This window comes from Oratosquilla oratoria, chromosome 13 (assembly GCF_046742065.1).
Source record: "Oratosquilla oratoria isolate Oo_2021 chromosome 13, ASM4674206v1, whole genome shotgun sequence".
Lineage (NCBI taxonomy): Eukaryota > Metazoa > Arthropoda > Malacostraca > Stomatopoda > Squillidae > Oratosquilla > Oratosquilla oratoria.
In genome coordinates this window covers 29802387-29819477 of record NC_134789.1, presented here as the reverse complement: position 1 = coordinate 29819477, position 17091 = coordinate 29802387, and the positions used below count along the sequence as shown (strand labels likewise).

Genomic DNA, 17091 nt, shown 5'->3' with positions numbered 1-17091 from the left:
GGGGAATGTCTGTTGAGGAAGGAAGGGAGAGGACGGAAGACTGAGGTGAGTGGAGAATGGTTGTATATGGATGATGTTGTGATTGCATGAGGAGGAATGGGCGGGGGGGTGGGGTGGTATGTGCGAGTAAATTTTGATGCAGCCCGAAGGGATTTCTCCCCGTCCTCTCCTTATATGCAAGGGGGGACGAAGAGGGGGGGGTCGCCGATTGAATGAAGCGGCCTTGCTGTGGATATGCTGTGTCTTGCGACACTGCTTCTGACCCAGGGCGGTGGGCAGGGTGCAGGGATGACCTGTCATCCAGGAGGTGCTCAGATGAGAGGGAGGGTGGGAGGGGTGTGGAGTGTATCTAGGGATGAAATGGGTGGGAGTGTTTTTATGCCTTTCCCTTTTTGGCTACCTCCCTTGGAAGGGGGAAAAAGCCTTGGTATATGTATGTATGTATACAACAACCTGTACCATACAACACATCCATACAAAAACATACAGAAACCCAATCACTAAAAAACTAGGGAAGACAGACCAAGGTCAACTCTCCATAAACTCCCTGCAGGCATTAGCCCAACAGAAAAATTCCTTTGATGAGAAGGAAGAACCACATTAGCAATTTTGTGTTCAGGACACCATCCAACATTAAAACAATATCAAGGCAAAATAAGCTTGGCCACATTCAAACTGCATTTGCCAGACAGAAGACACAAAGCTTTAGATGTCTTGTGTGGTGCAGATGGTAGGTTAGTGTAGAAGTTTGAGTAGTATGCTACAGTAGTTTTTTGTGTTTAGTTGGTTGTGCTTGGAAGAGCTAAGTGAGGTGACATTATATCTATCATATACCAAATGGCTTCCTCTTACAATGAAGGTAGCCACCATCCCACACCCATTGTTTCACTTTTATCTAGTCTCTTTGTGGATGAATGGCCATCCCTGCTCCTGCCCCAATCCCCAGGTCAAAAGCAATGCATCAAGACAGAAACTCGACAGCAGGGCCTGCCAGCTGAAGCCAGTTCACTTATATGGATTATGAGGTTGGATATAATAAACAAATTGAAGCAGAGTGGGAGTGGAAAGGGAGCTGACAAATAGGGTTGATCAAAGAATATTGGGATGGTTTGGGAATACAGAAAGAGTGATGAAAGATTAACAAATAGAGTGGAAGGCAAAGTGTAAATGGATTGAACACAAAGGGCAGATTATTAATGAGATGGATGGATGGGGAGAGGAGGATCTTGGGTAAAAGGGGGTCTGTTGTGCAAGGAATGAAAAGTGTAACAGGTGCATATAGAAAGTGGCTGTGAATGAATGATAAATTCATGACCCAAACAGTTTTCTCTGTCTTCTCTAATTACTCGTGAGTGAACAACAGGGTTGGGTCCAAGTAAAGGCTAATGTAAAGTCCAAGTACCTGGATATTTTTCAAGTACAAATACAGTCATTTTGCTATGTGCTTGTCCAAGTACATGTCATTATACTTAGGTACAAGTACTTATTGTGATAAAAAAATCCTCTCAGATTTTAAAGCACCATAACACTCAATGCACACTAGAATTTATATATAGTATATAACTTTTGACTAAATACAATATACTTAATTGTACTTGAATGTACTTCATATTTTTTAAGCACATTAAGAACAAGTAACACTGAATTTTTGAACTCCAAGTACTTGAAAATTTGTACTTAAGTCAAAGTACAAGACATGGAACATAAGAGAGGAAGAGTTTAAATGTGTTTGCAATGAAATGTCAGAAGTATGGTAGGGGTTACAATGTTGGATAGAGGGAGAAACAAGGTGAGGAGAGGAGCGAGGGTAGAAAGGTGGGAGATAGGGTTGTTGAAAGAGTATTGGGATAGCCTGGACACGTGGAAAGAATAAATGAAGAAAGACTAGTAAAAGAAGTGTGGAAGGAGTGAACATTAGGGGGCAACCTAGGATGAGATGGATGAATGGGGTAAATGGGGCATTGAGCAAAAAAGGATGTCTGTTGAGGAAAGAAGGCAGAAAATACAAGTGAATGGAGAATGGATGTGCATGGGTGATACAATGCTACATGGAAAGGAGTGGGTGGGGGGTAGGGGGGTTGGGAGACTGGGGAGTGGTTATGTGTGAATGATATTTTGATGTAGCCCAAAGGAATTCCTCCCAGCATTCAGTGATAAGATGGATGGATGGGGTGAAAGGGGTATTGGGAAAGAGGGGGATGTTTGTTGTGGAAGGGAGAAGACAGAAGATAGGAGTGAGTGGAGAATGGTTGCCTATGGATGATGCTGTGATGGATGGGAGTGGATAGGGAATGGGGGTTAGGAAGTGGATAGGGAATGGGGGTTAGGAAGTGGATAGGGGATGGGGGTTAGGAAGTACATACATACATATACCAAGGCTTTTTCCCCCTTACTAGGGAGGTAGCCAAAAAGGAAAAGGCATAAAATTATTCCTGCCCATTCCATCCCTGAATACACTCCACACCCCTCCACCCTCCCTCCCATCTTAGCACCTCCTGGATGACAGGTCATCCCTGCACCTTGTCCACTGCCCTGGGTCAGAAGCAGTGTCGCAAGACACAGCACATCCACAGCAAGGCAGCTTCATTAAATCAGCGACCCCCCCCCTCTGTCCCCCCATTACATAAAAGGAGAAGACGGGGAGAAATCCCTTCGGGTTAGGAAGCACCTGTGAATATTTTGATGCATTTTCTCCCCACCTTCTCTTTTTCTGCATGAGAGGATGGCAAGGGGAGGTCACCAATTAAATGAAGCGGCTTACTGTGGATGCACTGTGTCTTGCTGCATTGCTTCTGACCCTGGGCAGTGGGTGAGATGCAGGAATGACATGTCATCCAGGAGCCAAGAAAAGAGGGAGGGAAGGATTGTGAATGGGAGTGGAATATGTGGGGATGAAATAGGTGGGAGTGGATTTATGCCTTTGACTTTGGCTACCTCCCTTGTAAGGGAGAAAAAGCTGTTGGCATGTATGTATGTTAATGAGTGGATGGAGAGGGGGGTCACCAATTAAATGAAGCAGCCTTGCTGTGGATGTGCTATGTCTTGCCACAATGCTTCTGACCCAGGGTGATGTGCAAGATGCAGGGATGACCAGTCATCCAGGAGGAACCAAAATGAGAGGGAGGGAGGGAGAGAGGGGTGGTGAGAGGGAATGGAATGGGTGGGGATGAAATGGATGGGGATGAAACCGGTGGGAGTGGAATTATGCCTTTCGACTTTGGCTATCTCCCTTGTTTGGGGGAAAAGGCCCCTGGTATATGTATGTATTTACAAGTACAATTACTTGGACCCAACCCTGGTGGACAAGGAGGGAGGGTTGCCATGTAATAAAACAGTGGGGGTAAATCAGCTTCAGCTGCCAGGCCTTGTTGCTGTGGAAATAATGTCTTGCTGCATTACTTCTGGCCCAGGCAATGGGCAGAGATGACCCTTCATCCATAAAAAGTTAAGATAAAAGAAAAAACAAATGGGTGTGGGATGGGTGCATGCCTTCACTGGCTATCTCACTTATTATGGGGAAGAGGCCTTTTGGAATATGTACATGGGTATACACACAATGTATATACATATATACATATATATATATATATATATATATATATATATATATATAAACTCACATGGTGCACCATCCAAGTCGTCATCATCATCATCATATCCCTGAAGTGCTGAAATTGCTGCACTCTTGATGAGTGGAGTTGTTGACAGTGGTACTCCATCCAAAGGAGTACCATCAATGTCCTCCCGCTCTTCTTTCAGGGGAACACCATCAACATCATCTAGTGGCATTCCATCAACATCATCCTCAATAGGTTCACCATCCAGACACACCTTGGGATCATCTAAGAATTCTTGGTTGGGTTCCTGTAATAGATGAAAATATATATTGCTAACATATCAAGCTCATTTTATCATTATTTTCTATCTTCAACATCTCTACCCTTCTGTACAAGTGCTACAACTGATCTATCACTATAAGGAATGGAGAGGTTAGAATGAGGAATTAATTTTCCTATTCCTCACAGAAAATTAACACAAACATGGAGGAAAGAAGACAATTGATTATGCATTAGCATAATCAATTGTCTTCTCTCCCCCATGTTTGTTCTCTTAAAATTTTAAAGAATTTCCCAATTACTGGTAACTCTCTCTAATCTTCACCTCAGGGACCTAATGTAGATGGGGTTCACAGGTTTAGAAAATGGTCAGTTCCACATTCCATCTTGAAGGACCACTACAAGCTAGTACAGGTAATTGGTTTCTGCATGGGGTGGAGGGGAGTGAAATGTCTTTGAGGATACGAGTGAAAATGAAATTGGAATGGGAGATGTGGATTTTTGTGAGAGCATACAGCCCTGGTAGAGAGAAAAGTGAAAAGAAGGAAAAGTTTTGTCAAAAGGGGTTAAACAAAGTAATGAAATTGGAAATTGGTATGTTATAACACATGTGTAAAAGTTCACTATAAACCCACTATCGGAGAAAAAATGACAGAAGTACAGGGAAACTGCATTCTGCTGAAGAGGACTACAGATAGTAGTCGAAATATACAGTTTCCCTGTACTTCCGTCATTTTTTCTCCAAGTGGGTTTATAGTGAAAAAGTAATGAAAGCTTAAAAAAATAAGATAAAATAAAATAAATGAATAAATAATAATTATCCTCAGGGCTGACTTCTTGTATGCTAAAAACTTACCCTTTTAACAAGTCCTAAAAATATATTTTGAAGATTGATGAGAAAATCATGGGGATATATTGCCCAGTCTTCCCAGGCTCTACAGCATAGTAAAACCCTCTGTTTCATTTGTTCTGCTTTTAGTCTGGATTCTACTGCTCCATAAGCTGTGTGTAAACCTTCAAATATTTCTGCTAATTTCGCTTGGAAACTGAAAGACAATTATGAATGCTAATTTACGAATTCTTTTGTTAAATTATGTACATATGCAAAATTGATATTTAGTAGAGGATAAAAACAAAAGGTATTTATAGCATAAGACTTACCCTTTTCTATAAAATGAGGCATTTGAAACTTTGACACTACAATTGTGTAATATATCTGACACGAGGTATAGCCGGCTAATCTGAAAGTAGAAAAAAAAAATACATATTAGATATATGTAAAATTTTGTTCAATGACACTGGTAAGCAAGATGTCATGGAAACTAGGATCAATGTGTTGTGATGATTTTTTTCTTAAAGGTGAAAATAGGAAGAGAAAGCAGCAAAGTATGTACAAGATCCTGTACTACTATACTGACCACACATCTACATAGTGTAATAAAGCACACCTACAGACCACAGCCACACAACATTTGTCTAGTCACAGGACAAATCTCCTAACTGATGGGACACCTCATTTCTGAGTGAGCCAACACTAAACTACCCATCTACCCTAATCCACTGATTCAAATATGACCACTTCACCAGTGCACTTATACACATATATGGGATCAGGGGGAAGTCATTGACGGCAGTCAAGATTTTTTATGAGGGTAGTAGAGCTCGAGTTAGAGTGGGAAATGGAGAGAGTGGTTTGAGGTAAAGGTAGGACTGTGTCAGGGATGTCATGTTGCCATGGCTGTTCAATGTGTACATGGATGGGGGTGTGTGGGAGGTGAAGGCAAGGGTAATGGGCAGGGGGCTGGATATGGTTAAAGAAAATTGAGAAAAGTGGGAGGTGAGCCAGTTGTTCTTTGCTGATGACAATACACTCGTGGCAGGGTCAGAGGGGGGATTAAGGGAGTTAGTGACAGAGTTTGGGAAGGTATGCGATAGGAGAAAGTTAAAGGTAAATGTGGGTAAAGGGAAAATGATGAGATGTGCATGGGGTGAGGATGGAAGCAAGTCTTACAGGAGGGAGGCTGGAGGAAGTGGACAACTTTAGGTATTTGGGGTCACATGTGGCTGGAAAGGGAGGAGTGGAGGTAAATTGTTGAGTGTAAGAAGCAAGTAAGTGCTTTGGGGAATTTAGTACTGAAAAACAGGCATTTGGGAATGGATGCAAAGTGGAGATTATATGGAGGAGGGGGTGTGATTGTGCTGACAGCACTGGCAGACATGGAATTTAAGAGAGGCTGTGATGTGTTCGAGATCAAATCTTGAGAAGTATAATATGGGTTACAAGGTTGGGTAGGTGAAAAACAAGGTGTGAAGAGCAGAAGTGGATTAAAGAGATGGGAAATAGGGTTATTGAAAGAGTATTAGGATGGTTTGGACACATGAAACGAATGAGTGAAAAAATATTAATAAAAGATGTGTGGAAGGCAGAGGTGGATGGAGTGAGCATGAGGGGGCGACCAAGAATGAGATGGAAGGACGGACAGAGAGACTGATGACTGTCTGTACATGATGGGCTTTTCAAACCCACTCACCTTTTTAGGTAAAGAGGTGTCGATATTGGTAAGTGCTTCTGTGATACAAGTACATATTTCGTCTGCAGCATCTGCATGTTCTATACACCAAACCATTGCTTCTCCAATTTTCTCACGTTCTGGAGTTAAACTTCTCACCATGGATTCCAGTCTTCCTCTTTGCCTTTAAAAAATATAAATAAAATATGATGAATATGTGCATAACAAACTTAACATAGAGTAAATTAGCGATGATTAATATAAAGTAATAATATTATGGGGATCATAATTGAGAACTGTCATAACATACTAGTAACCCCTCTCCAGTCCAGCTTTTTACCTCTCACTACTGGAAATAGTGCTGGATAGGAGTGGAATGGGTGGGGATGAAATGGGTGGAAGTGGGTACATGCCTTTTGCCTTTGGCTACCTCCCTGGTAAGGGGAAAGAATCCCTTGATAGATAGACAGCTACTGCTCTCATACCACTTTGTTAGGATGTAGTCATCACCTCTTCTCTGGCCATCCTACAACCTTACTGACCTGCAAGTGCATGGGACTCACTCACGCCACCCAACTGTGTGACTCAACCCAAAGCTTACTCGAGGTCCACAGGTAGGACAAAGACTCCTTGAGGAAATGCATGTGCAATTCACCAGCATTAGCTAGTGATAACTAACCTTCACTTCAGCCAGCCACAAGAGCTACATAATGATAAATACTGGATTCACTGAAGAATGCATACCCTTTGTAGGAACATGGGTCATGACCTGCCTGTGTGTGTAAGGTCTGGACAAATGCCAAAGATTCAGATTGTCTCAGATCATCACTAGTGAGCCTGACTCGTTGTTCCTTGCTTTCTCATCTACTCCCCTCTCCCCCAAAAGTAGAGTAAGTTGGGACTCAACTTGAAACTCAATCTTCCCCTCCCCTTTATTTCCCCCTTAAATGAAGCCCTACCATATTATTGGCACACAACATTCATTGCTAAATAAAACCAACTCTCTCTCCATCAGAGTTTGATTCAACCAGCTTAATACACTTAACAAGTGATACACTTCATTTCAAACTCTATTTCAGCGTATTCTTTCTAACGGCTACTTTTTGAACTTAAATATCAACCACTCTAAAATGAAATATAGCAAGTTGGTTACATAAGACCTTCCTTTTCTAAATAAAAACCAATTGTCAGCCAATTCCTTTCTCTTACAAGTTTGTCATCCCCTGCCCCCTCTATATACACACATTTTGGCAATCAGATTGGTCAACTACACTGGTCTATAATACAGCAGTCTCCCCATTTCCACTTCTGAGTACTGGTACTATATTAGCAGATTTTCAGACCAATGACACCTTCCTCTTCTTCAGTGTCCTTTGGGCCCACCCAATGGATGTGGCTGATTACTTGGGAGCTGTGGGTCTTTTCCAAGAGTCCTGGGACAACAGATTAAATGATTCTTTTTGCCTTTTAATACTTTAGTGATTGTATTTTTAACTGCTGAAGTGGTTCTTTTTTGTTGTTGTTAGGCCATGTTTGCATTTAAATTTGTCTTATGGGTGGCTTTCATTACTCTATAATTCACCTCTACATTACCTGTCTTGCAACATTGCTTCTGAACCATGGCAGTGTGTGGGACACAGGGATGACCAGTTAATATGGCAAGTAAAGATGACAGGGAGGAAAGAGTGGGTGGGAGTGGAATGGGTGGGAATGAAAAAATGCCTTTTGACTCTGGCTACCTCCCAGGTATGGGGGAAAAAGCCCTTGGTATATAGTTGGACATTACCTGCTGTGACCCCAAAATGCTTTAATGCAAGTAGTGTGATGCATTGTACATTAGGCATCCAATGCTGCACATGAAAATCTGACTTGTACGGAAGAGTTTACACCACTGCCTTACTACCCCATCCATATACACTTTGAAAAGCCAAGCCAAAATATCACAACTTGAGTGAAGCCCCACCTTCACCTCAAATCATTCCCTCAACCCAATCCCAACCCCCAAGGCTCTTAATCTGATATTTGACGCAGCCCGAAGGGATTTCCCCCCCCCCCACCCCGTCTTCTCCTTTTCTGCATGGGGGGATGGAGAGGGGGGGTCGCCGAATTTATGAAGCAGCCTTGCTGTGAATGTGCTGTGTCTTGCGACACTGTTTCTGACCCAGGGCAGTGGACAGGATGCAGGGATGACCCATCATCCAGGAGGCACCAAGATGGGAGGGAGAGAGGGGAGTGGAGTATATAGGAAATGGAATGGGTGGGAGTGGTTTCTATGCCTTTTTCTTTTTGGCTACCCCCCATGTAGGGGGAAAAAGCCTTTGGTATATGTAAATATTTATGCCCACCCTGCTCTTACATGTCAAAATCATATGGCTATGCAGCTTACGCATTAGAGAGGGATCCTTTCCTGTTGTCCTTGTCTTCTAATTCTTCCTCCTTGATGAGTTCCTCTGGCATGCCTTGTAGGAATGGATTTAAGGGTGGAGGTTTCCAAATGGATCCACCTGTTGGGAAACATTAATTACATGTTGAAGCAGACTGGAACAACCAATGTTGGATTCCTGGTTGTGGTGGTTCTGCACAATACAGCAGAGCTGCCCATTTTCAAAACCTGCTAACCCCTTCATCTCCATCAGATGGTGCTGTCCTGGTCTCCACACGGAGCCAAAGATATCTCTTTCACAAACTTCAACTATATTTCTTGCACCTTTAAATACATGGAGAATGGACAGCTTATGACTGTTGGCCTACTAATTTCAGCCAGTGAAATAGAAAGTCCCACACTTATACAACCAACCAATAGGGCCGATAATGGGTACCTGCATGTGGTGGTCCTGTAAAAAGGACAACAACCCCAACCCTCTCACCTTCATCAGGTGTGGCCCTAAGGAGCTGATACTCAGTCTCTGGACTGGGCCCATGATCTCTACCTGCATTTCTTGCACTTTTTTCACACATGGAAAACTAATAACCAATAATTGCTCTCCTCTCCCTACCACTTTCACACAGACATAGAAACAGTCCCACATGTGTACAGCACAGATGACAGTCTATATTTTCTTCCCAGCTAATGTGGGGGGTGCAGGTTTTCTATTTGCGAGAAAGAATAAAAGAAATTTGTTCTTTTCCTTCAAAAAATCATTCTAGTTCTTGCAATTATTCTTTGTGTTTAACTAGAGCAAATATATGAACAGAAGAAAAGATACAACCTTTTTCAGTGTGATCACATACCCTGTAAAATATTCAACTTCATGAGGAGATGAGCACTTCACCTGTTTCTATATGTATATACGATACTATAAAACCGTGTCTTACCTATGAACATCCTGAATGGTTTTGTTGACCATCTATTGGGTGACTCTCCTTGAAGAATTGAGAAGAGTTTCCATCTGTAGTAGACATGTGCTGGACTCATGTTTTCAAACAGGAACCTAAATGGAAGAGCAATAGCAATGTATACAAGTTAATATAACAGACTAATATCCCCTCGCATTCATAAAGAATACATATCACTCCTACCCAATGCTATACATTAATCCCTTGTACCATGATCAAGTCTGGACCATACAGTATAAATGAAACAGCCTAACAACATCACACATTCAGAAATGCAGACATTTTCATGTAGTCAACCTTGCTATCTTTGTTATCTATTCAACATCATATAATAAATCAGCCAAGCTTGGTAACCAAACATCATCTACCATTCACACACAAAAAAAAAATTACATTATTTTCTTGGACTGTCATGCAGTGAACAATTATACATTCTTCATTACCTAAAGTCTGGATTATTTATTTCCTTGTTCATAATCATGGCTTCAAACATGGGGCCTTCTTGTACAACAAATTCTATTGTTCTGTGAATCAACTGTAGTAAAGATCTGCAATTGCATCAAAAAATGAGGGTGTTAAAAGAGTGTGATGGAACGTTGATAATGTCATCAATACAATAAAATCTGAAACCTATTCCCTCATCAGTTGTTCATATTCTGAGGGTCTAGGAATGCTGGAAAGGACAAACGGTCATGGAAATCAATAATAAAAAGTTGAGAAGATCAGCTGACTTGAATAAATCAATATCAGAGAAGATTGTGAATACATCAGATAATATATATATCATATTTAAATTCCATCACAATTAATACAAAATAGGGCTATCATATCACAAAAAAAAAAAAAAAAAAAAAAAAAAAAAAAAAATCTTTTTGACATTTCTGTATATTTCATATAATGGATTAAAGTAAAAAATAAATCAAATGAATAAATAAATAAAAAATCAAATAAAAGGCCACCTCTAAACTCTAAACCTAGATACATTGCTAAACATTTTAAGGAAAATATCAGTACCCTTGAGTTTAACAAAACCAATTAAAAATATGGATTAAACAAGTTAGAGAACCCTAGCCTATTTGAGAGGCAAGTCATTGACACATTACACAGTGGCCAACAAGAGGGCCTCTTGGCCATACATGGCTGGTTCAAGGACAAAACACTCCTCATTCTCGTAAACCTGCTAAAAATCAATAAAAAACAAAATAAAATAAAAATCCTGACCCATCTTGGATTTATCACACCAAAAAATACTGCAACTGTAAACTGCCCACCAGTAACTCTGCTTAAGGAAAAATATTAGAAGCATTAACAATCTAATTCTGTACCATATTTATCAATACTCTGGTGAACATCAGCATTATTCTGATAAAAGTCAACAGTATTCTAATGAATGTCAACTATATTCTGATCAATAATATTTTGACAAGTCAATAATATTCCAATAAAAACAACAACAACAACATTCTTATTACATTATTAATCTCATGAACATCTACAATATTTATATGAAAATCTTTCAACAATACTTAGATGGAAACTAACAATATTAAGATGGAAACCAAAATTATTCTGATAAATATCACATTATTCACAAGTGGTATGAGCGAGTGTGTTATCCTTTCTATTTGGCTATCATAATATTTGCATAAATAATTCCTGGCTGAAATTACATAAATTATGTGACTCATAATCAGAGGCCATATTAATGTACTTCATTGTACTGTTACCAATACTGAATTACAATTCATTCTTGGATAAGGTCATCTGGATAAAACATTTACCCCTTTCCATGACTTTCTTAAGTTATCAGTAATTCTTCTAAGAAACCTTCTGAACATGATATAAATTAATGTAATTTTTGTTTCTCAGAAACAAGTCATCTATGCATATATTTATTTGGTATTTATACATTGCACATCAGTTAATATGGCCCCTGTTCCCCTCTTAAAAATTGTTAGGAAAAAAAAAAAGCTATATGCATATGAAATCTCTGAAAATTGGAAGACATCTTTCTGAAAAAAGAAACACTGTGATGTGCCAAGGACTAAACTGGAGTCCATACAATCAAAGGAAGTAAGCATCTAGTCAACCAATAATATTCCCTTCAACACTATCTCACCGAACCAAAGGCAAGGTACTGATACCTTCCTTGAACTGCATCCACACCTCGTTCACTACCCCTACTCAATTAACACCACCAATGCTTCAAAGAAAAAGATTCAATTATACCCAAAATTCAGTTATGCTTGGTAACACTAAAATAAAGAAAAGAAAGGGGATAGGGTTGATATAAATTACAAATAAAAAGTGTTAAGCAAATACCAGATATGGTTTAGTTGATTAAAATCACCTTCACTTGCAATGCCTTTTTGATTTGTCAAAGATGATATGGCAACAAAGTGAAAGTGATTTTACAGATATGTCTAACCATTCACTCACAACAGACAAGCTACCAAAATATAAGGAACATTCTATATCTAAATAACTCCTCTCCTCTCTCTAGACTTGAATAATGTATTATACAAACAAAGGTAATAAATTTTAGCATTTGAAATAACATACATTGGATCCCTTTAAGTACCTAAATGTTCATTGCAGAAGCCTCATTATTATTATGTATTGGGAGGAAAGTACAAAGATGTTCCGATGATCCGGCTGCCAATGCACTGGTCATATTAAAGTCTGTTCCACTACAGCACTGCCATGAGGGACAGGACAGGTCGTAGTAAGTTGGGGGAGGAGAGCAGTAAATGGGCAGCCAGGGCCATATCACCACCAGGCTGCTGCTCCTCCCACTCCTGCTGCTGCTGCTGCTGCTGTTGTTGCAAGGGCAACAACTTTCCAGGTGTAGTGCCCAACCTACAGTCCTCCTACACCACCCACTGGCACTGGTGGTGACAGTAGCGAGTGGTAGATGGACCCATGTAGGATTATAGACCTCTGCACGATTACACTGACGGCAGAAGTAGGATAATGGGGCCTCTCTTCCATGTCTTCCCATCGAGGAACAAATCTAACCTGAAATAAAAGTCACAAGGCTGCTGCCACATCCACAACTAACCCACTGGGACAGTTGCAAACATAGATGAGGACAGCAGAGGTCCATGCTGCTATCCATTCCTTCATCCCCTTCTGATCCTGTAGCTATGCAGCTTCTGCAACCTGTGAAATACAATCATCCCTGGCTGCTACACACAACCACACAAATCTAAATGATGAGTAAATATGTATGCTAGTATTTCAGTCATGACAGCTGCTTTTCTTCAATGCATTGGTAAAACCAAATAGCAATTTCTTTTTTTCAAGCTTCTTTTTTTTTATGATTTAAAACTAGTATCTAGGTGAACCAATATCAACAGCTGTCATGACTCGTAGGAACGAACTTACCGCACAACTGGGGGTGGGAGTAGAGTTGAGAAACAAACTAAAGACGGTTCTCTCTTTACCTTTCTGTAGGGATAACCACTTTGACAACAGCCCTTTGTAATATCTGTAGGAATAGAGCAGCAACAAGGGTAACGAATGGGTTGGTTTTATGTCAACCACCATATGCCTTAGATGTTCACTACATGCTTTTTTTTTTTTTTGCTTTTTTTTATCTTATATAATCTGGTTAGTATCAAGATCAAGACACACTTATGTATATTTTTACAGACAATGACTAGATCTTTCTTTTTACAGCTATACTGAAAAGCAATACATAAAAAAAATCTTGCAAAATAAATAGGCAATATACATTATGATATTGTCACCACTAAGGAGCCAAAAAAATTACACATGTGGGTATCTCGTAGACAATTCTAATTTCTGCTGTTCAAAGATCAAAAGACAGAAGATTTCAATAAGTAAATTTATATCTGATTTTCCTATTTAAAAGCCACAAGAAGTGTTGGGAGGGCTCTGATATACTATACTGACTCCCAAAGATAGGCTGAAGTAGTAAGGTTGGAACTGGTAATAAAAGCAGGGAGGGCAAGAATTAATACCTTCTCCATTTCCAGCTGCTTATCCTTGTCACTGGCAACAGCAGAGCCAACAGGTGGAACCTGAAAACAAAAAGAAACATGGCTGAGTACATGGCAGTTCAGGCACAAAATTGGACACTTTGATGGCATTCAAATCATAAACAACTCAACATATCAAAAAGAGAAGGAGAGAGAAACTGAGAAACAAAGGGAGGGACAGAGGGGGGGAGAGAGAGAGAGAGAGAGAGAGAGAGAGAGAGAGAGAGAGAGAGAGAGAGAGAGAGAGAGCAGACAGGGGGAAGAGAGGAAGAAAGAGAGAGAGAGAGAGAGAGAGAGAGAGAGAGAGAGAGAGAGAGAGAGAGAGAGAAAGAGAGAGAAAGAGAGAGAGAGAGAGAGAGAGAGAGAGAGAGAGAGAGAGAGAGAGAGAGAGAGAGAGAGAGAGAGAGAGGAGAGAGAGAGGAGAGAGAGAGAGCGCGAGCTAAGGGAGAAGGAACAAGAGCCAAGGAAGGAGAGAGAGGGAGATAGGGAGATGGGGGAAAACAGATAGGAAAAGAGATAGGATAAGAGATGGGAAAAGAGAGGGAGAAGGAGAGGGATAGAGAGGGAGAAGGAGAGGGATAGAGAGAGGGGGGAGAAAAAGAGATGAAAGGAGAGGGAGAGTGAAAGAGAGGGTGATATATATATATATATATGTATACAAAGAAAGAGAAAGAGAGAGAGAGAGAGAGAGAGAGAGAGAGGAAGAAAGACTGGAAAAGAGAGAGTAGGAGATAGGAGAGAGAGGGGGGGAAGAGAGTGGGGGATGAGAGTGGGGGAGGGGAGTTAGGGTGGATGGAGAAGTGTGGAAGGAGAAGCGCAGAGGCAGGGCAGAAGGGATGATTTTGATTTTTTTTCTTTTCCAAAAGGAGTAGCTTCTATCTTTGGAAACAATATCAAGCCATAGAAGAGTCAGGGACAAAGGAAGGAAGAGTGAAAAGGAAAGTGGAATAATGGAGGAATGGATTGGAAAGTGGAATGATGGATGGACAGATGTAGAAAATGGAGTGGGAAAAGGAGAGGAAGTGGGAAAGGGAAAGGGGGAGAGGAAGGGATGGCAATAGAAAGGAGGGTGAGAGGGATAGGGATATATATATATATATATATATATATATATATATATATATATATATATATATATATATATATATATATATATATATATACATACATATATATATATATATATGTGTATATATGTATATATGTATATATATATATATACATACATATATACACATACATATATATATATATATATATATATATACACACACACACACACACACACACGTGCACAGTTTTACAATACTGATTTCCCAATTGTAAACATGTTCACAAATCATGTTGTTTGGACAGAAAACAGCAATGCTTGCTTGTACTCTGTCCTACTATAAAAGTGGATTTTTCCAACAAATTTCAATGTGTCCCTTGTGGTTTTCCATAACGAGATTTATTTTCTCACTTGTTTATTTCCTGCTTACTCACAACGCTTCCCCCAACATATCTACTTTCATATTATATTCATGTAAGCTTGAAAATCAAAACCTTGTATATAAACTTAAAACAGAGAGGAAGAGCATGCAAAAATTAAACCATAATAATATTTTACCCAGTGATTAACCTTTTTTTCCCCTTCCTAACTATATTCTTATACATGGTTCTAGGGCTAGTCACCTCAGAAACCTACAATGGGTACCTGCACATGGTGGTTATGCAAGACATCAGGGACAATCATCTCCCAGTCACCCAGCTTCAAATTCCATCAAGACCCTCACTTCCATCTGGAAGGTGCAGGACCTAGACCAACTGGTCCTCACCCTTGACCCACGATTTCTATCAACTCCACCTTTTTAAAAAGACAGTTGAAAGTGCTTTCCTCCTAATATTAAAACCTGGCGACATAAAAATACCCACACTAATACATCACAATCAGTCCATTGTTTCTTCCTAGAGAGATCTATGGAAGGGCCTGAGCATCAATGCCAGCTGTTGTGAGGCTGGACCCAATTTTCATATCATAGAGATGGTCTCCACCTCTTACACCTCATTTATCAAATACAGCCTCAAGTGGAAAGGAATTATATAATTCACAGAAGAATAGATATAGACAAAAACCTAAAGGCCCCTTCCCCCTTTAAAGGGGGCAAGCACCCACCCTTCATCCATCTCGTATCCATTTGTTTTCCTTATATCTTTGATACTTTTTGATGAGAGGCCACCCATCCCCAGCCCACTGCTGAAATTGCTGAAATCAGAGGCAATGCAGCACAACTTCACAGCAGGGCCCAACAGACAAAGCTGGTTTAGCCCCACTTCTTTATTACATGGTAACCCTCATCTCTTCCTCTATTCCATATGCCCCCTCACCCCCAAAAAATCAAGCCACTTCAATTTATCATCCATTCACAACCACTATCCATCCATGCCAATCTCTTGCCACTTCCTTTCCCTGCTTGACTGACATTCTCTTTGTACTCAAGGTCCCTTTCACCCCATCTAGTCATTTATCCATCTGTCAATCCCATTCCATTTTTATGCTAGTCTTTCTTCACTCATTCTTTCCATATGACCAAATCATCCTTGTTTTTTCTAATCAATCCTAACTGCCAATTCTATTTTCTCCCCCACTCTACATCACCTCCACATTTCTCACTCTATACATCCTTTTAATACCCTTTTAATACTTCAATAAGTCAAATACTCATGCACAAGTGTTAGGCTGCTTTATGTACAATGATTTGATGATGCCTCACTATACATGCATTATATGATATATAGTTACAGCTATAATATTTTCCTTTCTCTAGTTCTTTCACCCTGAACGTGGATAACCACAGAAAACACAATCAAGCCCACTCACAGAATACTGGAGTCACTCAGCTATAACTACAAAATAAATATAATCAAGACACCAACAACAGTGTCCTCGAATACCCATTCGCACCTCAGGATACCAATGTCTGTGTCCTCATAAACTCACTCACACCTCAGGATGCTGATGTCGGTGTCCTTGTATGCTAAGAGTTAAACTACCTCCCTTAAATTCCAAGTCTCTGCCCCATATGGTAATGTGGGCACTATCACCCCTTTGTAAATCCTTTCTTTGCATTACTAGTGGAGTTCTACAGGGCTTGGTTTTAGGTCCCTTACTGCTAGGGTAGGAAATGCTCCAATTGATGGAGTGGTTGGGAAATGTGGAGTTCCAGGAAAGAATCGTAGTGGAGAGTTGATGGTGGAAATGTGTCTAGAAAGAGAGTTGATGATAGCAAATACAGTGTTTCGGAAGAAAGTCAAGCATAAGTACACATGGGAGAGGGTGGTGGATGGAAGGGTGGTAGATAGAGCATTGATGGATTATGTAGAGGTAAATAGGATTATGATAGGAAGAGTTAAGGATGTACATGT

General features: G+C 40.3%; 1 protein-coding gene across 7 annotated transcripts in view; it reads right to left on the bottom strand.

The window, feature by feature from the left end:
- Positions 1 to 17091, bottom strand: part of LOC143032362 (U2 snRNP-associated SURP motif-containing protein) — a 101770-nt gene that overhangs the window by 21477 nt on the left and 63202 nt on the right. For all 7 annotated transcript variants that reach the window (XM_076196987.1, XM_076196988.1, XM_076196989.1 and 4 more), the window contains 9 exons: positions 13669 to 13728; positions 13129 to 13172; positions 10126 to 10230; positions 9662 to 9777; positions 8733 to 8850; positions 6368 to 6530; positions 4998 to 5077; positions 4693 to 4882; positions 3621 to 3864 (listed from right to left, as the gene is read on the bottom strand). In XM_076196987.1, coding sequence (XP_076053102.1) covers positions 3621 to 3864; positions 4693 to 4882; positions 4998 to 5077; positions 6368 to 6530; positions 8733 to 8850; positions 9662 to 9777; positions 10126 to 10230; positions 13129 to 13172; positions 13669 to 13728 — 1120 coding nt within the window. The remainder of the gene's footprint in view (positions 1 to 3620; positions 3865 to 4692; positions 4883 to 4997; positions 5078 to 6367; positions 6531 to 8732; positions 8851 to 9661; positions 9778 to 10125; positions 10231 to 13128; positions 13173 to 13668; positions 13729 to 17091) is intronic.